Source organism: Anoplophora glabripennis, unplaced genomic scaffold (assembly GCF_000390285.2).
Source record: "Anoplophora glabripennis isolate ALB-LARVAE unplaced genomic scaffold, Agla_2.0 scaffold52, whole genome shotgun sequence".
NCBI classification, from domain to species: domain Eukaryota; kingdom Metazoa; phylum Arthropoda; class Insecta; order Coleoptera; family Cerambycidae; genus Anoplophora; species Anoplophora glabripennis.
In genome coordinates, this window is record NW_019416264.1 from 1,506,296 (window position 1) to 1,533,433 (window position 27,138).

The following is a 27,138-nucleotide window of genomic DNA, read 5'->3' on the forward strand; positions in this document are numbered from 1 at the left end:
TCATTTTTAAATTAATTTTATTTTGAATGAAAATAATCTCGTTACTTCTTGCATACCTTTGGCACAAATGATAAGTTTTAAATATGATATATCTAGATAAATTTAAAATTATACAAGGTGTTAGACAACAACTTATCAATGATGAAGAAGCGTTTTCCTCGTCTTATTTTAAATTTTTTCTATGTGGGTATTGGCTCTTCCAACCTCTTTGAAGATGTATTGTGGCACAGGAACGCCATTTTGAAAATATTTTGTAAAATCATGTATATAAATTCAGCATCTATTTAAAACGTATAATCTTTATAAATTATTAGTTTGCTCCAAAACGGTAAATGCTATCCAATATAAGTCTAGAGATGATTTTCATCCAAAATAAAAATTTGCAAATCAATTTTTTTCCCAGTTGTGTAACATATTTTTTGAACAAATGTAACCAACGCTGTTCATCACTGTAAAAAAAAATCATTCAAATTCACTCAATTTTACTCAATAATGCATCAGTTTCTGTCCACACCGGATTGAGTGAAATTTTCATTCCATTAGTATGAGTACAACTAAAATTTTATTAATTAAACTACTGCAACAGAAATGAGTGAATTTTACATAAATAAAGTTCCTCTATCAAGTAAGAGACATTTGACTCTATTCTGAGGATGTAAAACCAATTAAGAGTTGACTGTTTCTCTAATATGATTTAAATTTATCTATTATTGAGTAACTTTGTTATGTGCTATGAAAATTCCCGAGGGGTGCGGCGCCCTAGAGCCCCCCCGCACCACCCGCCGCTGTTTCCATTCCATTAATATCTGAAGTGGTTTTGCATCACTTTATATTCTTTTTAAATTTTGATTTAAATATCATTGTATTAAAGTCATAAACTAATAAGATGTCATTAGTGGTTTCTATACAGATCTGTTTCAGACACAATATTTTAGGTCTGGATTAAAAGAATTGGTTAACAGATCGGACGAATAGATTGCCATAACCTATATTACACGTTACTGATACGTAAGTAAGTATAGGTAATAATTTAACTATCCGTTTATTTAACTATTAATAAATAAAATATTAATCGAGGCTCAATATATAATTATTTTTAATTATTGTAATCGAACCATTGCATTTAAACACAATTGTAACCAAAATAACGGGATAAATGGATGCTTGTCTAGCACTACACGCCATACACCACGCCACGAGATGACCTAATGAGGATGATGGGAATAGACAAAGACAATGAACGACAACCATAGAATCTGGTGGGGTCACTCAATAATAAGGACATTTATTCCGATTTAGGTACAAGTGTACCAAATATGAGTTTATCTGGAGTACCTATTTATGTAGCGGATACAATACATTTCCTCACACCGACTTTTTCACAGTGTTTAGAAATTTTTTAGAAAACCTTAACATCATGTTTGTTTATGTTTTAAAGGTTTTAAAGCTAATTTAAATAAATTCAAAAATTGTTCTTAAAAATCCCATCAAAAAGTTAAATATATATTGTGTAACAACATTATTTGACTTCAAATAATTTTTGGTATCGAAGAACATTATTTGACTTCAAATAATGTTCTTCGATATCAAAAATATAGGTACACAAAATATATCTAACTTTTCCAAAACAAGTGCCATTATTTTTACTTATTCTATAGGTTCCTAAATTTTCCTTGTTAAAATTCGGGACATTCTGTATAACTTTGGAAAATAATATTAATTAAAAAAATCCTCGTACCACCCACACGCTACAAAGCAAAAACATCCTACACCGTTGGCCCAGACTCTCCACCATTCCCATCACTGTGCCTGGCGTTCTCGGCCTGCAACGCCTGTTGTTGTTGCAGGAATTTCGCCGCAGCAGGGAAGCCTTGCAGGTCGAAGCCGGGAGGAGCAACTATCGCCGCCCCCACCGTTCCAGCGGTTCCTTGGAGGTATGCTATGAGTCTCTTCATCTCCTCCAAGGCATTGGCCTGCATCAGGATATAGTTCTTGGCGAGGAGGAGGGTGGCTATTTTGGACAGTTTCCTGACGGACGGGGAATGTGCGTATGGAATAACAGCCCTGCAAATTTGTAATCGGTAATTTTTTTTATCTATGCAAGATGTTTTTGAATAGGCGTTGCAAGTGTTAACAGCAGATAGGACTCGTGAAAACAATAATAATTATTATATCGATACAAGGTGTCCAATATTGTGTATACCTGGATCTACATAGAAATGGATTAACTAAACTTACTTCTATCTAAAATTGCTTCGATTGGCCCTAGAGGGCGTCAAAGTCGGCAGAAGGTTTTGATTTCTTCCACGTTACTCTAAAATACCTACTTTGTTTGATATAATTCGGATTGAATTATTATCAACAATATGTTTATTTGATAATAAAACTAAATAATGTTTTCTGAATATATCGTACCATGGCCATGTTAGCAATAGGCCGGCCAGCAATAAAAACGGGCGCGCGGCAATGGCACCACGGTTAAACGTGAATCCCATGCCGCGCGCTCCAACAGTGTCTAGGTAGTTTAGGTACGTCATAATATAAAACTGAAACAATATTTTTACCAATACTTCGTAGGTAATTATATACCACTCTTTATAAAACTACAGTTAATACTACTCCTAGATATATGTGCAGAAGATTGAAGTAAGAAAATATATTATTGTAATATTTACACACTACATAAATATATTCTGTTTTAAAATTAATAAACAAGCTCTATTTTACAAAAAAATATTAACTGTCTTACATTTTTTCGATGGTTTTAATATAATTAGGCCCCGAATTTACAAAAAAATGAAAATATACAAAATCTTGCAACTAGACAAAACTATATAAAATGGAACTACTCTTAGATTATAAGTGATGAAAAAAATTCAGAAAACATATATACAGATGAAATATTTCGCGGAGACGTAGATCGGACTCTATACTATCGACCTGTCACTATTAAGTTAGGAAAAAATAGTTGATACTCGAGCTACGAGAGTTGGCCGGCGGGCCGTTCTTGTAAAAATTGAGTCGAAATATGTAAGAGTGCCGGCCAAAAATCAGAAAATTCAGTTTTTGGCAAAAAAACCTACAAGGCCCGTGCGTACCACCCTTTCCTTCATAGCCGACGGAAAAAGTACGTACATTTGGCAAAAATTCTATTTTTTTCGTTCAACCGACTCCCGCGGCATCCCGGCCAAGCCGAGTGTCGTTTTATGGCTGGGCCGTTACACAAAAAAATACGCAATTTTTACAGAAAATACCTACGCCGTTCCCTTCTAGGAATACGTGGCCGTCATCGGAATAGAAAAAAACAATATTTCGGGGCCCGGATTAGCGGCTGTGGGCCCTCAATTCGATGGCATTTTCTGAAATAGGAACTATTTTTAGGTCTCTGTGAAATATTTCGTCTGTATGTAATTTTTTTGATTTTTTTTCAGCACTTAGAAACTAAAAATAGTTCCTATTTCAGAAAATGCCATCCAATTGAGGGCCCACAGCCGCTAATCCGGGCCCCGAAATATTGTTTTTTTCTATTCCGATGACGGCCACGTATTCCTAGAAGGGAACGGCGTAGGTATTTTCGATAAAAATTGCGTATTTTTTTGTGTAACGGCCCAGCCATAAAACGACACTCGGCTTGGCCGGGATGCCGCGGGAGTCGGTTGAACGAAAAAAATAGAATTTTTGCCAAATGTACGTACTTTTTCCGTCGGCTATGAAGGAAAGGGTGGTACGCACGGGCCTTGTAGGTTTTTTTGCCAAAAACTGAATTTTCTGATTTTTGGCCGGCACTCTTACATATTTCGACTCAATTTTTACAAGAACGGCCCGCCGGCCAACTCTCGTAGCTCGAGTATCAACTATTTTTTCCTAACTTAATAGTGACAGGTCGATAGTATAGAGTCCGATCTACGTCTCCGCGAAATATTTCATCTGTATATATGTTTTCTGAATTTTTTTCATCACTTATAATCTAAGAGTAGTTCCATTTTATATAGTTTTGTCTAGTTGCAAGATTTTGTATATTTTCATTTTTTTGTAAATTCGGGGCCTAATTATATTAAAACCATCGAAAAAATGTAAGACAGTTAATATTTTTTTGTAAAATAGAGCTTGTTTATTAATTTTAAAACAGAATATATTTATGTAGTGTGTAAATATTACAATAATATATTTTCTTACTTCAATCTTCTGCACATATATCTAGGAGTAGTATTAACTGTAGTTTTATAAAGAGTGGTATATAATTACCTACGAAGTATTGGTAAAAATATTGTTTCAGTTTTATATTATGACGTACCTAAACTACCTAGACACTGTTGGAGCGCGCGGCATGGGATTCACGTTTAACCGTGGTGCCATTGCCGCCCGCCCGTTTCTATTGCTGGCCGGCCTATTGCTAACATGGCCATGGTAATATATCGTTTCATTGTTTATACTTATTCGGTTTGATACGACAGTATTTTTTTTTGTCTTCGTCCTCTGAGGATGAAAAAAATGAACCATTAATGTATCAACCTAAATAAGTTAAAAAGCTTATATCTAAAAAAATAATGTGTTTCTACTTTTATTCTATTCTGTTGCATTCGTATCTTAAGATCACTTGACACGGGAAACGTTTGACTGTCCATGGCTGTAGGTGTGAGATTGTTAATTCCGTAAAAAATTTGAGACACATGAATAAAAAGTATAAGACTAAATTATCTTTAAAGCGTTATGAATCCAATTGATATTTGGTATTTAGAACCTATAATTAATTTTAGTTTAGCAGATAGGTGCTAGATGTCTAACCTCAACTCATCCAAGGCGTCGTTTAAATCGTGCATTCGTCTCCTTTCCCGTGCGTTGATATTCAATCTTACGCTTTTTCCTTGACGATTTTTTCCTTTGGAGGAGGATGGGTTTTGTGGGTGTTGTGCTCGAGATTCCTGAGATCTGAAAAATAAAATCAGATGGTATTTAGAAAGTTCCTGTTGGTACAAGTAATTGCTTACGATATACGGGGTGATTCACAAATGGTGACCAAAAATGAAACCTCGTATTCTTTGGTGAATTTTAAAGGGAGTCTCCCCTATAAAGCTTTTATCTAGGACGCTTCGTTAAAAAGATACAGGGTGTTAAACTTCAAAAAATATTTTTAATTCATTTAAATAATTTAAAAACTAGTAAGTGAAGTAATTTGAAACTGGGCACATGTATTTATGTAAACATTGTCCAAAGTGTGAGTCCTAAAATTTACATGATCCAGTGGCGGAGATACAGGGTATCGGTGGCATATTTTTCTAAATAAAATACCTATCCAAATCCGAAAGATTGACCACCATTTTCCAAACATCCTGTACATTTAATATTTTTCTAATAACTAATAATTTAACTGATCTGGTTAATTTTTAGCACTTATTATACATGGTGTTTCATAATGATCAGCAAATATTTTAAGGAGGTGTTTAGAAGGTAATTTTAAGGGGGTGGTACTTTTAATATATTTTTTCGATTTGAGCTCCCCCCCCCCCAGAGAAAATATTAAAATTTCAAAATGGCCGAAAAAATTAGCTTTAATTTTTTTTTCACGAAAACGATTAAACTTAGAAATTTGAATTATTAACAACTAGTTGACTGGTATTTTTTGGTAGTCTTTTTTTCTGGTTTATGTCTAAATTAAAGAAATTAGCACCGCTTTGTTTTATTTCTCACAACTTTTTTCAACGTTAGCCAACAACAAAAAAAGCTTTTAATACTATATTTTATTTAGAAACTTTTTTACTCTTCCCATTTTTTCGTACACTTAATGGTTTACGGGTACAAAATAAATTATTGTACCTCATTCATTCATTTCATGTCATTTTTGACATACTTTTTGCAAAAATTCTTTTTTATCAATAGGAAAAGCTAAGCAAATATGAACTAAAAATTTAATAAAAAAAATAAAAGCTAATTTTTTCTGCCATTTTGAGATTTAAATATTTTCTCAAGGGGGGGGCTGAAATCGAAAAAATGTTTTAGAAGTACCCCCCTAAAATTATTTTCTAAACATCTCCTTCAAATATTTGCACATCATTATGAAACACCCTGTATAGCCAATAGCAAATGCAATATTTGTTGAATTTTACACAGTTCTCAAACTTGTATATCTCAAAATATTTGATTGAAACAAACAGACTAAAAGACTGTCAATAACGAAAAAGGAGATAAAAATTCGAATTCATACAAATTTTTTATTGAGAACACATTTTAGTGAATTTAACATATCCTAACAGACTAGGTTCAAAACTATATAAATAAGTCCAACAGTATTATTCAACAAAAAATAATTTTTGGACTTATTACAATTCCATAAGCTTATCCGTAAGCTTGAGCACTTCAAGAAGCTCTTTAAATAGACTTTCTTAAATTTCAAAATTGTGTATATTTTGAATCAATCCTATTATTTCTCATTTCTGGCAAATAAAAAATAATGTACTATGAACGAAGAGAACAGGTTAACTCCAATTCCACAGAAAACTAAAAGAAAAAATGTGGTTTTTAAGTGATATCTAATTTGAACCAAGAAGGAATTTTAATTGAGACCTAATATATTATTGTTTTTAATTATAATTTGTAATTAAATCACTGTATTAAATACAATTTTCATCAGGATAACTGAATATCTCTATTTATAGCCACCTTTCACACGTGAACCTGTCCGAGATGACCTTGTAAGAAGACGATGGGAATAATAGATAACGCACATAGTTAGGTAATGGTAGGGACAACTCAAAATTGAGGACATTTACCCTGATTTAGGTACAAGTATACTAAATACGAGCTTATTTCGGCTACTTACTTAACTGACACCTATTTTAAGTGGAATTAATCAAATATTATCTATCATAAGAGTAAAACTGTCAAAATAGTCAAGATTAAGTGAAAGTCAATAATTCCACTCAATGGATTCGCTCAATACATTTAATGTTTCACTCATGCCAGTTATGTACACTGTAGGTTAAATGTCATGTAATTTGTAGTTCATTTGTTAGATTGATATTACTACAAAAAAGTATGTTATGGTTACGAACTTTGTAATTTGTCCAGTACAAGAAATAAAGCGTTCGTATGAAAATTCTGCGTTCTGCTAAATATATAACTCTAACAAATATGATGATAGATTTAACAGTACTTCCAATGTTAGAAGCACCACAAAGCCAATTATTTTGCTCTAATTTAAGTAAAAAATAAATTCTATACATTTCTTAAACCCGACGCCACTGGTTACATCTAATTAAAATTTGTGACTTTTGTTGGGCAACTGAACTAAATCGAGTTTAAATCTATTTCTTTAAATGTCCTCAATTTATTAGACATTCTATTTTTGCAGAGTCGTGTTAGAGGAAAAATGATGGTGGTCAATGGTCTCTGTTTATTTTGGCGACCTGATAACTAAAATACATGTTACATTTACTTTTACTTCCATTACTTGACGATACTGACTAACAGACAATTACCTGTGACCACTCTGACTGGAACAACCCGGATCGGGATTATTTTCATCCGAGGGAGGTCCGTGACTGGCCACGTTCGGCTGACAGCCCTGGAAGTAGAATCCCCCGAGACCCACGGCCCCCAGAGGGGTCCTCCTGCCGGGAATTTGACTGTCTTCGGTGGAGTTGGACGAGAAAGGTGCAAAGCCAACTTGATCCAAAGCGGTGACCGCTTGAGACGAGCTGGGACCAGTTGCTGAACTGCCCTGCGAGTGATTAATCGGCTGTTTAATAAATTATGAGGGGTTGGATGTTAACTAGATGTTACCACTAAAGGGGTTGATGCTCATGAATTCATAGCACTTCGATAGGCTCGTAAGCAAGGTCGATTTTGTGCTAGTCCAAATACAGGGTGAGTCATTAATAATGGTACACGGCTTAATGGCAGATTATTTACGTGAAAAAATTGCGATTGAGCCAAACATGTCTTCATCAATTGTTGCTCCTTTTTGGTTTTAACAGAGGCTGTTAAAGTTGAAAAAATATTTTCGTTTTTTTCTATATTTTAAGTATGTACGTACCGCTTGTTTTAAAAATTTGTAGTTTTACGTTTTTTGAGGTGGCAAATACGAATATGCAAACAGTGTTGGGGTCACGTCTAGAGAGCGCTGGTTATACTGTCTTATCAATGTAAAATATGTCTAACTTACCGTATTTTTCAATTTTGAATTTTTTAACTAGAAATTATTGCACTAAGTTCAATTCTAAATAAAATAAACTTTTTAAGTTTTGGAGATTCAGCGGGAATTAAATTAGAAAATTATTATTTCCAAAGTAATAGGCAATGACATAAAAATTGACAGCTGTCAATACAATACCATATTGTTTCTGTCAATTCTACTCAATTTGAATGGAAGTAGTTTTTTTCTTGTCTTTATTTTTTAGAGAAGTAAGAGAACATCTTAATAGAAATTTCCCGCACCGTTGGATTGGACGCGGTAGCGAAGTACCTTGGCCTTCACGTAGCCCTGATTTAAATCCGCTGGATTTTTACTTTTGGGGCTATCTTAAATCTCTAGTTTACAAAGACAAGAACAACTGTGGACAAATATTTAAGAATCAGTTCATTTTATCAAACAACATAGAACTTCATTTAACGTCAGATAAAATTTAAATAAAAAGGCTAAGAAAGTGCATTGAAGTGGCTGGTGATTGCTTTGAGAATATTTTATGATTAATAATTAATAATATGGTGTTGTAGTGACAGCTGTCAATTTATTATGTCTTATGCAAACTACTTTGGAAAAAATAATTTTCTAGTTTAATCCCCGCCGAATCTCAAAAATTTAAAACATATGTATCTTGCAAACGATTGAGTTTATCGATAAGTATATCTTTTTTACTTAGAATTGAACGCAGTTCATTAATTTATAGTTAAAAAATTCAAAATTGTAAAATACAAAAAGTTAGACATATTTTTACATTGATAGGTCAGTATAACCTGCCATTAAGCTGTGTACCATTATTAATGACACACCCTGTATATTCATTTTCAATTAAGTGTGGTAATTAACTGGGATCGTCTAATAACTGTGATAGTATGTACAAGAGTGTTTACAAGAATTGCTTGAGATGTTGTCTGTAGATAATTATTTACTTGTGACATTTTCGGTTACTTATTTGATTTAATTGAGTATTACTGCCACACTGTAAGGAAAAAAATTAATAAATACGCATTTTAAATAATTCCATGAATTTTTATTTTGTTGGTTGATTATTCTCAAAGATGGAATAAGTAATAATAGAATAAATATTTTATATCTTTTACCTCTACGGAAAATAAATAAACAAAATAAAGAAACTGTCACATTTGAGTTTTAAGTCAATTTAGATCGAAAGTTTTGATAACAAAAACAGACAGTTTTTCGAAAAGTAAACTGTGTAATATATTTTTGTGAACTTTATTTCAGGAAAAATTGTATATTTATTTTCTCAGTATGAGCTAGTTCTGATTAGACAAAACTAAATTTATAAAATCAAACTAATTCTTTTGGAGCAAAGACTTAATTTTTTTTTTATTGGTGTTGCAGAGATCAATATTTTAATATTTTTAATAAATCTAGCAACATTACATACTTTTTCAAAACTATTACAGAATAATCCCAAAATTTTGTAAAAGCTTGTCATTAATGTAAAGTTTTTTTCTAATGTTTAAAATAAGTTTATTATACAGTTAAGTAAAAAGAAAATAACTCTAAAACTGTTCCGAGTCACAAAGAACGTGTATGAGAATTTTCTGTTGCAAATAATTTTAAATGCAACATAATCATTAACATTTTCGTAAAAGTTTTAACAGTTTCAAAGAGTACCTAGTAAGTGGCAAATTTCTAAGCCACTACATTGTATTAAAATTTATATTCATAACAAAAACGCTCTTATATTTTTTAGTTTTAGATTTTTTTTCAACTGTGTTAAGTTTATTTTAACTAAGGAACACATATGATCTTGAGAAGGCTGTGGAGGAACTCCAAAACGCCGTCACAAGATCATATGAATATAGCTGTCCTATCAAAGTGAGGTCCGACAAGCACACCGTACCCTGGTGGAGCAAGGAACTCACGCAGTTGAGGGGACAGACAAGAAAACTTTTCAATAGAGCAAAGCGGACAGGAGAGTGGGAGGCTTATAGAGCAACCCTCACTGAATATAATAAACAAATTAGGAAAGCGAAGAGAGACTCATGGAGAAAGTTCTGTGAGGATATTAACAGTGTCCCACAGTGTGCTAAACTCCAGAGACTTCTCTCTAAGAATGGAAATACGAAACTCGGGTCTCTTAAAGCACCGAGTGGGGAATATACTAAAACTGGAAGGGAGACATTGGAATTACTTCTAAATACTCACTTTCCAGGCTCCAGGTTATTAAATCATGGAGCAGAGGGTAACGACCGGGTCTCGACAGAACTGGGAGGTTGCCAAGATGGTGGTGAGTCAGTCACGAATAAGATGGGCAATAAGTTTTTTTGACCCATTTAAATCACCAGGAGCGGATGGAATCCTACCTGTACTGTTACAGCAGGGAGTGGACTGTCGAGCTCCGGTTTTAATTCACGTCTTTAGAGCCAGCATTGCACTTAGTTATATACCGCTGGCATGGAGATCGACGAACGTGGCGTTTATTCCTAAACCAGGGCGTCCATCGTATGCCCAGGCAAAGGCATATCGCCGGATAAGTTTAAAATCTTTCCTCCTGAAAACGTTGGAGAGAATAGTTGATAGGCATATAAGGGACGGGGTGTTGAGGGCAAATCCTCTGCACGGGTACCAATACGCCTATCAGGCAGGCAGATCAGTCGACACAGCCCTTCATAGCCTAGTCTCTAGGATAGGGAGGGCGATGGACGACAAAGATCTAGCTTTGGCAGCTTTTTTAGATATTGAAGGGGCATTTGATAATACACCTTTCGAATCTATTAATTCGGCAGTTCGCAACAGGGGCCTTGATGACACTTTGTGTCGTTGGATAGATACCATGTTGAGAAACCTGACAGTAACAGCTACCCTTTCGGGAGAGACTTTCAGGTGTAAGGTAGGCCGGGGCTGCCCCCAGGGAGGCGTACTGTCTCCCTTGTTATGGGGATTAGTGGTGGACGGCGCACTGGAGGGCTTTAATCGAAAGGGATTTTATACACAAGGCTATGCGGACGACTTAGTCGTTCTCATAGTCGGAAAACATAATATTATCGTTTCAGAACTCATGAAAGAGGCTTTGAAATGGATAGATGACTGGTGTAAGGGGCAGGCACTGTCAGTAAACCCTGACAAAACGGTCGTAGTACCCTTCACCAGGAGAAGGAATTTAACTGGACTCTCTGAACCTATGATAGGAGAGAGGAGCATTACACTTTCCAGGGAAGTAAAGTATCTAGGAGTGATACTGGATAATAAGCTTACCTGGAATGCGCACTTGGAAAAAGTGGTGAGTAAGACGAGGCAGACATTGTGTGTATGCCGTCGCCTTATTGGAAGCACCTGGGGACTGAAACCAAAGATGTCATACTGGTTGTATACGTCGATAGTAAGACCTAGGATCCTTTACGGCGCTGTGGTTTGGTGGCAGAAAACACAACAGACCACAGCGAGGGACAAACTGAATAGAATTCAGAGATTGGCCTGTTTAGGTATAACGGGGGCGATGGCATCGACCCCGACAGCTGCACTAGAAGTCATGCTAAATCTGCCACCGCTGCATATAGTGGTGGAAAGAGAAGCGCGGCTAGCAGCATATCGACTCAGGAATAACAATGACTGGAGGGGTGGTTCCCACTCCAGGATCATAGACACATCTATATCGGAACCAGCTTTAGGGATGGTATCCGACAAGATGGTTCCAAGGTTTCACTTTCACAAGCCATTTGAGACTCGAATAGAGGATCAAAGCAAGTGGGAGGAAAGGTTTAATACCCTGGAAAGGTGGAGCCTAGTATGGTTTACAGATGGCTCCAAAATGACCAGAGGGACGGGTGCAGGAATATATGAACTCAGACCCAGATAGAGTGCAAGCTACAGTCTGGGGGAGTACCCCACTGTATTCCAAGCAGAAATCTTCGCGATAATGGCGTGTCTGGCAGATAATGTACGTAGAGGTTACAGACGTAAACTCATATATATATTCTCTGATAGTCAAGCTGCAATTAAAGCTTTAGCCGCACACAAGGTAAGTTCAAAACTGGTGTGGGATTGTTTACAAATGCTGACTGAACTGGCCACCAACAATACATTCAGACTGTGTTGGGTGCCAGGGCATAAAGGCATTTGTGGAAATGAGAAAGCGGATGAACTTGATAGGAAGGGATCCGAGACAGAGTTCATTGGCCCGGAGCCGTTCTGTGGCACATCTCCCAGTGTGGTCAGGCGGGCTCTGGGCAAATGGACTGAGACAGAACACAGGAAATACTGGACTTCAAGGCCACGACATAGCCATTCTAAGGAGCTTATGGAGTATCCTTCGAAGGGAAGAGCGAATGAGCTACTGAGCTTGAACAGAATCCGGCTCAGGAAAGTGACAGGACTCATAACGGGACACTGTCACTTTAGGAAACATCTACATAAGCTAAAGCTTGTAGACAGTCCGGTCTGCCGAGGATGTGAATCGGCGGATGAAACTTCTCTGCATATCCTGGGCGAGTGCCCGGGATTTGCACGTAGTAGAATGGCGCTCCTTGGGAGACCCTATTTGGAACCCAAGGAACTGAGAGAAGTATCAGCAAGGAAGCTTTTGGACTTTGTAAAAAGGACAAATCTACTTGCTGAAAAGGACTGGTAGTGGGAAGCACAATAGGCCTAATTAGGCCGCAGTGCTGTGGGACTTTTCAAGGATCAACCACTAGATGAAGAAGAAGAAATTTATTTTATACTAAAAGATACCTTGAAAATGATTTGACTTTTTGTTAAAATAAGAGACATCTTTTTAAAATACAATTACGAATCAAATAAATTTATCGAATATCCTAAATATTCAGCATTTGCAAATGAAATAAATATCTACTAAGGTATTATGTCCCAATTGAAGGGTTCCTTCATTAGAATACACCTTGTATAAGCATTTAAAAAAATATATCGAAAGTGGTATGTTACTTAATTACTTCTCTCGTACATACATATTTTCCTTAAATTTTGAATTTTAACTGACTGAAATTTTTTTATAAAGCCGACACCACGAGCAAAGATACGTCAAGAAAAACCTGAACACCACGATGATAATCAGAAAGATAATTTTACTAAAAAATCTGTTAAAAAAATTTAATATGCTTTTTAGAGAATGAATTTAGACTTGAATTTGAAACAAAACAAATATTTAAATGGAGATAAATTAATTGAATAATGGCACCAAAAACTAATTTTAAATATTTTGGAAGACTGCTGACATGAGATGAAGCTTATTTGGAACTTTGTTCATGACTGAAACATTTAAATGAAGGTCTTAAGAATGTTAGAAGTATACAGAAAAGTCCATGCAAGCATGCTTTACCAAATTTTCCTCATGTTGCATGTTACATGTTGCCAAAATATTGACGTTCCGCCTTTGATTCGTTGCAACAGAAATAAGAGAAACATTTCTATACATCTAATAATTATTTTAATACATGCCCGGAAACCTTGCCTTTAGATATCAATCCACCAAATATACCTACCAGCACCAGCCAAATTAGATTCCATTCTAACTGTGACTTAATAATTGCCAAGATAACACGAACTTGAAGCATGTATTAACCGTCACGTTAGAATGTACGTATTAATTTGGCGTAATTCCCAGACGGAATAGAAAATTCATTCGATTCCCCCAGACCAATGCAGCAATCCTGCTGCAGGTTGTTAATAGGACCGGCGTTAATAATGTAGATATATGGTTTAACACCAATCAATATTATATCGCTGTCTCCAAACTGTTCTCTGTTGAGTCTAGCACTGGAAAGTGATCCCACAGAGTTGGTATTTATTAAATAATTGTTTATCGAAATTTGAGGCGAATTTACCAGACTACCAGAATTGTTATAGAATTGGAGTTGAAGAGGATATTGTTTTATTGTTTCTATTCATTTAGTTCAATGAAAGTCACTGGATCTTTTTTTTATAAAATTTTGATATAATTTGAAATCCTAGAGTAAGATAGGCGTGTCGGATAATGTTTTATTGTTTTACTTTTGTAAACTTTTAAGTTTACAATTTCATACAAAAACTGATATTAGAGTATATATAGTACTGGAGCAAAGGGTGCATATAAAAAATGAACTGTATTATATTCCATTATGAGATAATGAAAAAAAGCAACTTTTTTTAAAAAGTTATGTGATGTCAAATTGTGTAAACTAAAAATATTTTTGCAATCACCGATGATGTTAATATATTTGGTTAAATTTTGATACCATAAATAGTGTCTTGCATGGCTGTTTTTTACAAAAATTTTTATAACGTACCACTGCAAAAACTGCTATATTAAACTTAAAATGACCAGAATCTAAATAATTCTGAGACAGAAGTAACAGCTACTCTCCAAATGTATTATTTTCTTAAAACTATATTAAAGCCACCTTCAGACGATATGGGTACTCGCCAAACATTTGTCAAGCATAAATGTGTCAAACATTTGGCTAAAATGGCCAATTAAACACGATGTGAAATATGAACACATGATAAATAGCTTTGACAAGTGAAGACATGCCTTAGAATATATAGGCTTTTTTCGCGAATGAAGTCGTATGTTGTAGTATGTGTAGTATGAGAATAGTCAGTCATTTAAACTACTATGTGACGTCACAAGTTTAGATCAAATGACTGAACTCCTCGCCCTTCAGCTGAATATTCTATTGGTAGGTATATTCAACTAGCATTGTCAGAAGGTAACTTAACCTTTTTCTTTTTGACATTTTGTTTGAATGAGGATAAAAATCGTTCAGCAAAATGAAGGATTCTGATACGACTGTGGAAGTGGTCAGTTTAAATTTAAACTTTAGAGGCACAGATGTTTTAGTAAACGTAGACGTTGAAACGGCAAATATTTTACTTAATGGTAAGATTAATTTTTTATATGGGACATATTTGCCATCCACTTTGCTTCAGGATTATCCTCTTTTTTTTGTGACCTAGGCCAGAGATAATATTGGTGGAATCATTTGTAATTCAGGTCTTTTTCGTATGAATTACATAAAAAACCGACCTAACCTCTTCCTAGTTTAATTTTTTTTATAGAAAATTTAAAAACACATATATGGGGGGCCTTGAAGCAAAATGGGCTGTTTCTAGGCACTTTTTCTGGATCTGGAATAGAGAATATATGATATGATTCTCTAAACTTATAACATAAATAAGGAACATCATCATCCTCATTCCACAAAAATATCAAAAAATATAGAGCCATGTCCCAATTTCTGTTTTGTAGCCATTGACATAAATGACCAAATACCATTCTCTTACGATAACGATTATGTCGAATATTCGCATATCTTACAACATCAGAATCTACATACTTTTCACCCTTTTAAAATTTGCCACTTAAAAATATTCCAAAGAAAGCATTGATATATTCCTTTAGTTTTATTTGAAGCAAATACATATATTATATAGTGAGATAACACCAATTCCCACAACACTAGATTAATGGAAGCAATAAAGGATGACAAATTATGGTTAGAAGTTAGAACTCATATGTCAAAGTCGTCAAAGTACATATGACAGGCTGCACCACTGAATAGTGAATATATACATTTTCGCGATCTATTCAGGTTAGAAAAGATTAGAAATAAGATTAAAAGAGATAGAAACAGTAACTACAAGTCAGACGTATTCACCAATATTCACTCGCGAAAAAAAGCCTTATATATCGATATACATCTACACGATATGACATTATTTGTTTACGTATGGAGAAAATAGCTATTTCTTCACTTTATTCAGTGTTCCTAGAACACATATATAATTATTATAATTATAGGTTTTCCATACGTGGATGTTATGTTGAAAAGTGATTCATGACTTTATGATTGATTGATTTTCCTTTTTTTTTTCTTCACGGGTATACCTGCAGTCCCTACAACCTGTTGATGGACATATACAGGCACCCACGGTATAGATCTACTGCAGCGGGATTCGAACCTGAAGCTGAATACTTAGATCTATCCAGTCTAATCTTTGAGTCGCATTTTTGACACATCAAGTACCGCATCTCCTATTACTGCACTACTACATTTTGGAATTTAACTTTACTAAACGCAATCATCTTAATGGTAAAGTCATCTTAACTTTAAATTATATTAATTTAGGTTATTCAATGGCTTGGAATTGATATATTTTTATAACATTGCATCAAACTTTGTGCGAAATTGATACATAAGTGAAATAAAAACCGTAATTAATGTATTGATGTATCTAGAATGATAAAACAATTATTCTACTTAGCTAATATTATAGGTATTAAAATTGTAATATAATTTTTTGCACGTACTCCAAATAATAGAGCATAACTTTAAATAATAATAAGTTTTGTATTAATCAAGAGGATAAATATAGAGAAACTATTAATAGAATCCTGATGCAATAGAGATATTGATTTATATTGCTATAGCTATAGACTTCTAACCAGCTTCATAGGTATAAAAGTAAAATCAGACTTTACATTATTTGTTCTAAAATAAAACTACATTTGTAACATCAAAGGGTGAAACACTATAATTGGAATCTTTAAATATCTTTCCAAATTAATATTAATATTGTTGCGCACATTACTGTGAAAATCTTTTATTTTATTGCACTTAAACACACAGTTATCCATATAATTATGCATAGAACAAAATCTTCACTTGGTTCTCTTCTGCAGATCCAGATTTGGAGAGGTTCCCATCAGTACAAAGTCAATTTATGTCTTATTCTCTACAGTGATATAGATCATTGAATGCGTTAGTGAATAATAATAATTATTATATGTTTATCATCTCATTCTTACTATTAAAATATATATTCGTGGAAAATTTCAAATATAATCGTAATAAGAAAAATGTCACTGATATAATCAATTACACCTTCTACGTGGCGTATGACAAATATTTGTCGAATGACTTCTTTATCTGAAGACGGCTTAATATTGTATAAGTATATTAAATCTGAATTACTGAAATTACCCATGGAAATTAAAATACAAAGGAGATTTTTGTTCTAAGAGTAGTATTATAAAAATAAAGAAGGAAGAATTTATGACCATGAATAGTGACGTACTATATCAATTTAAATCAATCAAATCAAAAAGTTTCACACAAAAATTATAGGGCATCAAGGTGGCCATTGAAAGGTCCATATTACGACTTCCGGTCTAGACCGTAAGGTTTTGTTTTTAGACCGGAAGTTGATTTTTTTATGGAAACACCCATTTCTTACCACGGATTTCGATTGAAAAACAAAAAAAGACTATTTGTTCTTATTATTTTTTCTATTTAACCTATATTTTGGCCATAAAATGTCCATAAAAACAAAAAAAGACTATTTGTTCTTATTATTTTTTCTATTTAACCTATATTTTGGCCATAAAATGTCCATAAAAACAAACAAAAATCTTGACACAAGAGAGTACCTTGATATCTGATCTTGTTCTTGAGGTTAAGTTTATATCTTACTGTAAAACTTCCCGCTCTTGTAATTTCTGAGGTCAAAAAAGAGGGTCCCATTTAAAATTTTGAACTTAATCTTCAAACAACCTTGAAGTCAAGGTCAAGGTCATTTTAAAGGTCATGTCAAGTTTTTTTTTAGTGATCCCAATAAAGTACTCCGTAGTCTCAAGATTTTTGTTGTTTCTTTGTTTTTATGGCCATTTTATGGCCAAAATATGGGTTAAATCGAAAGAAATAATAAGAACAAAAAGTATTTATTTTTCGTTTTTCTATCGAAACCCGTGGTGCTTCCATTTAAAAAATCAACTTCCAATCTAAAATCACCATTTCCGGTCTAGACCGGAAGTCTTAATATGGACTTTTCAATGGCTTCCTCGGTGCCCTATAATTTTTGTCTAAAACTTTTTTCGAAATAATCGAGTCCAACCGAGATATTATTTTGTCTCAAGATAAATACCCCACCCGATATACTATTAAACAATACAATTAATTCTGATTAGATCTATACTCAAAACCTTATAGTATTTCCTTTAAAATGTGAATAACTGTTTATTACTGAAATTACAGAAATCTTTCTTTGAAAAATCTGAAAAAGTGAGTGAAAACTTGTTGAGGTTTTGTATCACAATACAAAAAAATCACCAGGAAGCAACGCGATCAATACAACGTTCTGTCAAGTTTACTGTAATGTGAAAATACTTACAGCTGCCTGCCACCCCCAGCCGGGCGTTGCGTTTTCCCGCAACCACTGCGGCGGTTCCACCACCCCCCGAGAGATGGCGTGGACGGTAGGTTCATCACCTTCAGAGGAAGATTCGCATTCAAAAGATTTCATTATTGCTAATTAATAAATAATAACATCAAGGACAGTTCCTGCACTATTTTAAACCTCTTTGCATCCACCTTTTCACCACTAGGTCTTGCAATCACTGTGTTAACTGAACTCCATCTCAACAGATGTTTCTAATAGTTTATAGTAAAAAGTAAACAAATTTTATAAGACTCACGTTCATTTGTTGCAACTTTTGGATACATTTGTGCGATCTACATCCCTCAGAATACAGCATTCTAGTTATTTATTCGTAACAACACACTACCCATCTTGTATTTTCGATTTAACACCACATTATTTATGAAGGTTGTGATTTTAATAATATTACTTGGGAGTTTTTATTATTTATTTGTATTTTGGGCACGGTTAAAATTAATCTTAAATACAAACTAAACCACCACAACACTAGGCGAAACTAGAGTTGAAAAATTGACAGATGCGACCCCATGAGAAGCATTATAGGGGTTAGGAAGCAGGGACGTAGATTGCGAGGGGAGGGGAAGATTATAAAGTGTGAAGGATAACACTACGATTCCAAATGAGGAAACCCACTCTAATTCTAAAGAGTAAACAGTCATTTATAATAAAGGGTAGTTGTTTGTACTTAAGGGGAAGTTTTCACTAACATTTTTTGGAACTTTCTAAGATTGTGAGTCGCCTAAAAACGTTTAGCATATTTGGCACTGATAATTTAAACATGTTTTAAATATATTCAAATATTCAATGATATGGAACAGTATCGTCCCTATTATCACGTAGAGGCGTCTATTTTCTACCATACTTTTTGCATTTGGGAGAAACATTTCTTATGGCATTTCTGCTATTTGGAAATTTAAATTTCGACAGTCATTTAACCTTTCACCGGAGATATACCGTTATAAAAAAGGTACTATTACTTTTTATACTTAAATATAATATTTGTTTCGTTCGTTTTCTTTTCTATTATATTATTGTATGTATGTATGTAACAAATTCTCTTCTGTGGGCCAAATAAACGTTGCAATTTAACCATAAAATATTAAATACTACACGCGTCCAATACACGGATGTAGTTAGGAACTTGTAGAGTCGCGACAATGGAGAAGAATAACAGTTACAATAACGTGAACAATGCAAACGAACATTCCATAAAAGGCGATTCCTGGATTGTACGTTATGGTAAAATAAAAATAAAACTGGAAAATAAGGCAACAGTATTCGATTAGAGAATTGGAAAAAATGCAGAACCTGCCCTGCAGATGTTCCATTCTTGTAGGATCGTGTTGTCATTCCGACTTGGCTACTTTTCATTATTACGTCAAGACGTAAAAATAAATAAATACCTTCTGCGCTATTCATCGTTACAATGACGTGTACTGAGGGGAAAAATATGTTTTGTTTACCGGTTTGTTTAAAAAGTAGAGAAAATTCTATAATTAGCACGCATTTTCTAATGTGTAGATGAAATAACAACAACAAATTTGTAGGAGATTTTTTCATTGAGTTTAATAGAAGCTGTATTATATGATAGTCATGAGTCCCATCATATTGTTGCTATTTGTTGTAATCATTTGTTTGTCTTAATATTATTGTATTTTCTTATTTTTGTAAGGACAACGTACCTAACAAATTTTATGTACAGGAAAACGTTTTGATTGTTACTCATCTCCTTCCACCTACTGCAAATTTAAAAATAAATAATAAACGCATTCACATATCCCATTCCTTTACCATACCTGATCTCATGGGTACAATAATAAAAACTAACTGCAAAATAAATATATTTTTGACATTATCTTTAAATATGTACGTATTACCACAGACAGTATAGCTTATCGCCACAGACTGCTACTTAAATGCTGGAAATTGGCAACCCGAAACGGATGCAGGGTCTCCTTAGCCGGCATCCAGAAACAAATCTGGAATTAAAAGAATAATATCATTAAACTTAGTTTAGCTGCTCGCGAGAAAATCTGTTTCGAAATTGGGGCTCATCTTTAGTGGTGCTATAATAGGGCGATTGTCACCTTTTTAGACATTATATAAAATGAAATAGTAAGGAAAAATCTTGACTCGCATTTCTTTATTTTTGTATGAAATCATTATTTAACTCGTAAATTAAAAAATTGTAAAAGTAAAACGAATTTGGTGGACAGATGTAATGTACTGATTATGCGCTATCTATTAATAGGAAGCTCAACTAAAATATGATACCACCACAGACAATGTAGCTTATCGCCACAGACTGCTTGTTAAATGATGGAAATTGGCAGCCTAAAATGGATGCAGGGTCTCCTTAGCCGGCTTCCAGCTATAAAATTTAGCGTGGTAACTCTTGTACTTATTAATAGGCGGCAGTTCCAGCGGTGGCTTTGTTGCGAAGTAATAACTGCTAAATAAATTTAATGCTTTCAATTATGTAATTAAGGAGATATGGAACTTATGTTCTGTTTGGAAATCACATTTACCTTAAATGCTAAATAAAATAAATCAAGTTAGAATTAAAACTATGAATTTACCTACTTAATTATTTATTTTATATCACCTTGGAATGAGAAAATTCGAAAACTCGAAATTAATGTTTTTAGATTTGTACGTCGACTTCCATATGGTACGATATCAAAACCAATGTTTAAAAAATTGCATTATACAGATTGTGTATCCTTAGATGGGTACTGCTCCCTTATGGTTGATTTCTTTAGATAGGTAAAATAATTATTGACACAAATGTTGCATATCATCGATGCCATTGGTAGTGCTCATATTTGTGACACAAGGTGTTCAAAAAAATTAACACAGTGTAAAATTACTGGCACCTCAAGGAGTAGTTGAATACGAAATTTATTTGAAAACAACAAATCATCAGTCAATACTGAGATAAGATAATGCGTTCGCCACTGCTGTTGTAATTTTTGACAAACTTTTTTGTTCTTCGACATACTAACTTCGGACCTTTTGCATTCAACGCAGAACGGACAATTGTTAAACAGCAGTTGTGTTTCTTGAGTAGCGGTTTTATGTACGTGTAGATTTTTGATGCACAGAAATTGAAAACAATGCTCTCGAATGCTATAGGGTGTTTTACGAATGTCTCACGTGATTATACTAATTTTTTTTTTCAGCATATAAGGTCCTCCTCACACACTTTTCACACTTCATAATAGTGTAGTTTATTTTACGCATTTTTATACTGTAATTAATTGTACTACTAAAATTTTATATGCTGCCTTAAAACAATTATGACTATGTAGAAATGAGAAGTTAAATAATTACGTTGTCACCTCAGTTGATAAATAGTTGCTTTATTTTTGAGGTACTTATATGAATGCGCCAATTATTTTCTAAATTAAATGTCGCAATAACTTTAACTGAAAAGAGGGAAATAGATAACGAACATTTTCGATCTAAATTTTACGTTAGAACGCCACTGGTCCGTATATGTCAGTTTTATTATGAACACCCCTAACTAAAGCACGAGTGCTAAAGAGAACAAAAGAGGAAGCTGTCACCATAGCAACCAGGGGTTGAGCCACTGCAAAGTGCTGCCGTTTAGCGGAATTCAATTAAACTAAACGTGTCCTTTGATCCTGACCGCAAACGAATGACTAGCGACAGTTCCACAGGCAAATCACATACAATTGCCTTTTATGAACAATTTAATCTTAAAATTGTTATTTTCGAAAGTGAGAAATACGTATTTGAAAACATGCTTGACATTTACGGATGTTTAGTTGAAAATTTAAAAAAATAAATAATTAACGGCAATAATAAAACGCATTCCATTCAATTTGTCAAAATACAGTGTGTCCTTGTTTTTGGTGGTAACAATCATTTAAATTCAAAAAGGGCGGTGGAATCAAGTTAATCTTTTTATGGCAATCATTTGCAACTAAGTATTGCTTTAGAACTATTGTAAAGCCTCCAAAACACCAAATAAATATAGGTATTTTCTTTAAATTTTTAAATTACTTTTTTAGATGAGTTAGAATAGCCTTATCGTGTTCTATTTTCAATTTCATGGCATAATAGACACACACCTCAAAGTTCTATTTTACATTTTTTTAAAGTTCATCAGCGCAAAGAAAAATAACCATATTTTCTTCAAATTTTATACACAACTATTTTAAGAGGATATAGAACAATCTTACATTATTATTTTTAAATAAATAATAAAAGAAATCCCAAATATGATTTTCTGAAAAAAGCACTACTGGAAAAAATCATAGTAGGCCAGGCATTCGTGACAATGGAAAACCAGTAGTTGTCAAATAATGATTTTTCAGGATCGTGTCCATAAAGAAATAGTCTCACTTAATTCCGCTAACTTACTTTTAAGGAGGTATTAAAATAAAAAAATAGAGACAAAGTTTTTTCATTTTATTAAAACAGTGTATACAATAACATAATTAAGAGTAATTCAGTAATATCTAATTACTTCGTAATAGAAAAATGTAATATACGTTTGTTTCCACCTATTTTATTTTACATTTTGCATTTGAAGAAGAGAAAATATATTTAACTTTGAAAAAAGTACATTTAACACAAATAAATGAAAAAAAAGTTATGTCAGAAGTGGGATTCGAACCCACGCCCACAGAGTGGACCAGAACGCTCGAAACCTATGGAATAGGCAAGGTAACCTTGAGTCTGGCGCCTTAGACCGCTCGGCCATCCTGACATTGCGTTTTTATTCGAATAAATTATATAAAAACCTATTCTATGATTTGCTAACTAATTTTTTCATAAATTTGATATAGTTAATATTTTTATTTCTCTACACATTATTAAATAGTTAAAAGTATTTCAAAACAGACTGTTTAATTTTCCCATTAGAGATTTTATTTAATTCCCTTACTACCTGCCATCTAACAGTTCCAGTGTAAAGCTGACTGTTGCTACAGTATTGCATAGATGGCCGTAGGGGTTCGTTCAGTTAAGATAATTGTTCCAGAAATGTAAGTTGCATAAAATGGAACAAATAACAATTAACAACGTTTTACATTATATGTATATTGTAGTAATTCCTTGAGATATAGAAATTTTTCTTACCTTAATTTCTTATTTTGCTTAACTTCTTTGTATTTTACTTCCTTCTTTCTTGCCTGGGCGCCAGCTCACATGAGCATATAATCGTACTTTAATTCAAAATTTTGTTCACTATGTTTAGAAAAAGCTTTTGTTTGAAAACAAATTAATTTAAGATATTATCAAATTTTAATCTAACATGAATAATTTCACCTCAGGGTAAGGTTCTGAGAAGATTAGTAAACTAATTTTAAAATACCTATTACACTGATTAATGAATTTAGATATTAAATTTTGAGAGGGCAAAGACAAAAAAATATATATGTATTTGAATTTTAATTGACTAGGTAGTTATTCTATTTTTTGTAAAACAAATTTCTAATTAATTTAATGACTTGAATTTACTATATTTCCAATTAAATAAAATAATATGAATGGCTAACACTTAATTTAATTTTTTTTTACTTTACCAACATTATCCAATCTTCGATCCATAAAACTTTCTTAAACTCTACCTACGCCTCGTCCTAGTCTAATTTAATGAAATAACAATATCCAATTATTTGGGTTTCAATATTAAATCTAATACCAGTTTGTTTTATATTAAGGTTTTATACCTTTCGATCACTGTCTAACACTCCACTCTTATTTCTTCTCTTGCTGGTCCTTTCTCTCCTCTAATTCTGTTCTGAACCGTTTAGCACAACTTCAATCCTTGTCTTGTCATCTGTCAATTCCTTGTTATTTGTCTTCTTCCTAATATTTCTTTATTACTACTCCCTGGTCTATGACTTTAATTAGGTGTGGGCGTACTCGATATTGGTTATTCCTCTATCTATAACATTTAGGTAAATTGTTTCATTATTGGACTTACTTTGACTTCTCTTGGCTTTAATCTTCAATTGATTTAGTTTTTGTGATTATGTTTTCTTCTATTCCTTTTATTTCTTTATGGTTATTAAATTATCTTCCTCTTTTTAAAATTCAAAATATAATTTCTACCACTTTTGCTTTATTATTTTTTTTCTTAGTTACCTCACTCTTTTCTTTTCATATCCCATTAATTTTTATAAATCACTTTCTTATTCTAGTAAACATAATTTTAATTACCAATCACATTTTTTTAATTTCGAATATAGGTACTTTATTATATTATATTTCTTTAAATTTTGTTTGTAATTCCTTTTTTTTAATATTTTAATTGATCATGTACTAATTTTATTTATTTTGTCTTTCCTTTCTCAATTTCCACCATTTACTGTACTCCTATTGGTCACACTTATTCAACTTAAAATTTTTTTCTTTAAAATCAATTTTACTAATTTTATCTTGCAAATTTGCCTTTCCCTTTGATATTTTAAAAATTCAACTCATTCTATTACAATATATTTTCTCAAAAAGGCATCGATATTCAAACATTCAAAAAAGTGTAATTAATTTTGGTATGATTACCTAATGACAGTTGATATGAGTGACGAATAACTTATCCCTGAAATGCTTCTAGTACCTACATGTCATAGGTATCATTTTGTATCCTACAAAATATCACAAGATTTTTTTCTTAAAAAATCGGTTCCTTCGGTATCATTTTTCTTATTTTAATATCTGAACAGTAAAGAAGTAAGTTCTAATCAAAATACAATTATTATGGATTAACCATGTGCATTTAATAATATTCTACCACTTTTATCTCGTTTGCCTTTCTATGTAGGAAAAAATATACATAGGTACCTAAAATTTTAGGAAACATTCTAGCGATCTCAAAGAAAAACAGTTCAATGTTACATAGATCTGCACGGATTCCATGGCAATCTTGACTTTATCCATGATCAGAAAAGAGACGTGATTTTAGAAAAATATTCCTAATAGAAAAAGCAAGCTTAATTCATGTCTCTGAAACGCAACATTTCATTGTTTTTTTATGAATCTCTGGAATCATATGAAGCATTTGTTATCTTCACCATTTTTTCCTAGTTAGAAATGTAAAAAAGATAAAGCAGGTTGAAGATTGTTGAATTTTACGAATACTGTTTTCTGAATTTAATACATGAAAAATACAGAACCAATCGTTGCACATCCTCTATCTAAAGGCATAAAGAGACAATGAAATAAAACCAGAATTGTAAAATTTCAGGCTAACCCTGTCCTGCGAAGAGACTCCACAGAGTTCTCTTGAGAGAAAAGGTGAATTTATACTTCGTCCTTTTTGGTTGGAATCCTGGGACACGGAACGGTAAAACTAATACAAATATTGAACTGTCGTATATCTACCAGCAACTAACTTTATGTGTGTATATGTTGATTTTTTTTCGGTAATAGTTTAATAGTATTAGAAAACTGAATAATAGTGCTACATTCGTTATTTCTTCATGATCTGCCATCTACGTATATCGAGTATAAAATTAGGGAAAACTTGAACATTGAGCTAAAGAGCAATTTTTAATTTGGGTTACAAAAAGGGATAGATAAAAAATTTTGTCACAATAAATCAATGCAAGATAATTTGGTGATGAAATTTTCCTTGATAATTTTCTTAATAAATGTTAGTCTCTTTAATTCACTTTAAGAAAACAGTAACATACTGTACAGAAAACAAAATGGACTACGTGCATTTATCGTCCTGTCGAAAATTAGAACGGTTACATAAAACGAGACGATGTCTCATCTCATTCTCCAGAGGTAACCCAACGGACCTCTGGAGAACAGGTGAATTTGTATGTCGTCCTTTTTGTTGGTTTCCACAGAAACAACGGCCGTATACCGTACTGATTGCGCAAGACTTAGTAGACTGACAATTGCGTACCTTCGATAAATATTTGAAGTTTCTATTGTCCCGGGAAATAAGGATAGCTTTGAACACTGACATTATTTTGCTTGCATTTTGAACCATCATGTAATATTTTTAAAATTTGAACTGGAATAAAAAAAAAGATTAAACAGATTCTTGGGAGCCATATCTACATGAGTCACCAAAAGTCAATGGGATCACTTGGTCTGTAACTGTAAATCATTTTAATAAAAAATAGATATTAAAAATAATTTATAAAGTTTTTGATATAGGTATTTGTTTATATTAGCGTAATATTTTATAAAAAATAGTTTTAAAAAATGTTAGTTTTTAAAAATATGCCAGAAAGTGGAAAATTATAGATCTACTGCAATTAGATATAGCCATTTATTGTAGTTTAAATTTCCAATTTATTTACCTTGCTGAGGGTGCTCTACAGAATGATTTATGTGAATAAAAAGAATTTGTCAGAGCTATCCATGACTTGTCACTCAAAATTTGATCATCAAAAACCAAATGCAACTGATGGCGATCATCATTATAACTAAGATCTTGTCCCTGGTAAGGCCATAACCTGTAAATTGGACTTGCTATTAGAATCTAATTGCACAGCAATTTCAAGTTCACCTAAAATTCCTAGCAAAAATTTCATTAGTATTCTGAGTTACTTTTTTTCGTTTTCCTAAGTATTGTTCTCTTTATAAATATCTTATGTTCTTATCTGATTATTTTTCCTTGGCTCTTTATGAGCAAAATTTGGCATGAGGTTATGTGCCACTAGAAAATCACTTTATATTGCTGATGTGAAGGTTTATTTAATACATCCAAAATTAAAAGAAGTTAACCTCCATCAAAAAGGGAAGAAAACTTAGTATCTTAGTCCTTATTTTCAAAGTTTTGATTTGGA

At 33.0% G+C, this 27,138-nt stretch overlaps 1 protein-coding gene and 1 non-coding gene across 2 annotated transcripts; both read right to left on the minus strand.

Moving 5' to 3' along the window:
- Positions 1–1,766: 1,766 nt before the first annotated feature.
- Positions 1,767–18,442, minus strand: LOC108903381 (class E basic helix-loop-helix protein 22-like). Its single transcript, XM_018705539.1, has 5 exons — positions 18,314–18,442; positions 10,809–10,814; positions 7,476–7,717; positions 4,786–4,929; positions 1,767–2,064 (listed from the first exon to the last, which is right to left on the minus strand). Exons 1-5 carry the CDS (start codon positions 18,440–18,442, stop codon positions 1,767–1,769), a joined length of 819 nt encoding a protein of 272 aa, XP_018561055.1.
- A 4,540-nt stretch (positions 18,443–22,982) lies between these two features.
- On the minus strand, positions 22,983–23,096 carry Trnal-caa. The gene is made up of 2 exons: positions 23,059–23,096; positions 22,983–23,027 (listed from the first exon to the last, which is right to left on the minus strand). It is a non-coding gene; the product is annotated as a tRNA-Leu (tRNA).
- Between the last annotated feature and the right edge of the window lie 4,042 nt (positions 23,097–27,138).

Excerpts from the sequence above, each read along its gene's own strand:
- LOC108903381 (XM_018705539.1), bottom strand. The coding sequence starts at position 18,442 with ATGAAATCTTTTGAATGCGAATCTTCCTCTGAAGGTGATGAACCTACC. Across the intron at positions 4,930-7,475 it reads TCCAGTCAGAGTGGTCACAG|ATCTCAGGAATCTCGAGCAC; the intron begins GTAATTGTCTGT and ends TTTATTTTTCAG. Across the intron at positions 2,065-4,785 it reads GACGCCTTGGATGAGTTGAG|GGCTGTTATTCCATACGCAC; the intron begins GTTAGACATCTA and ends ACAAATTTGCAG.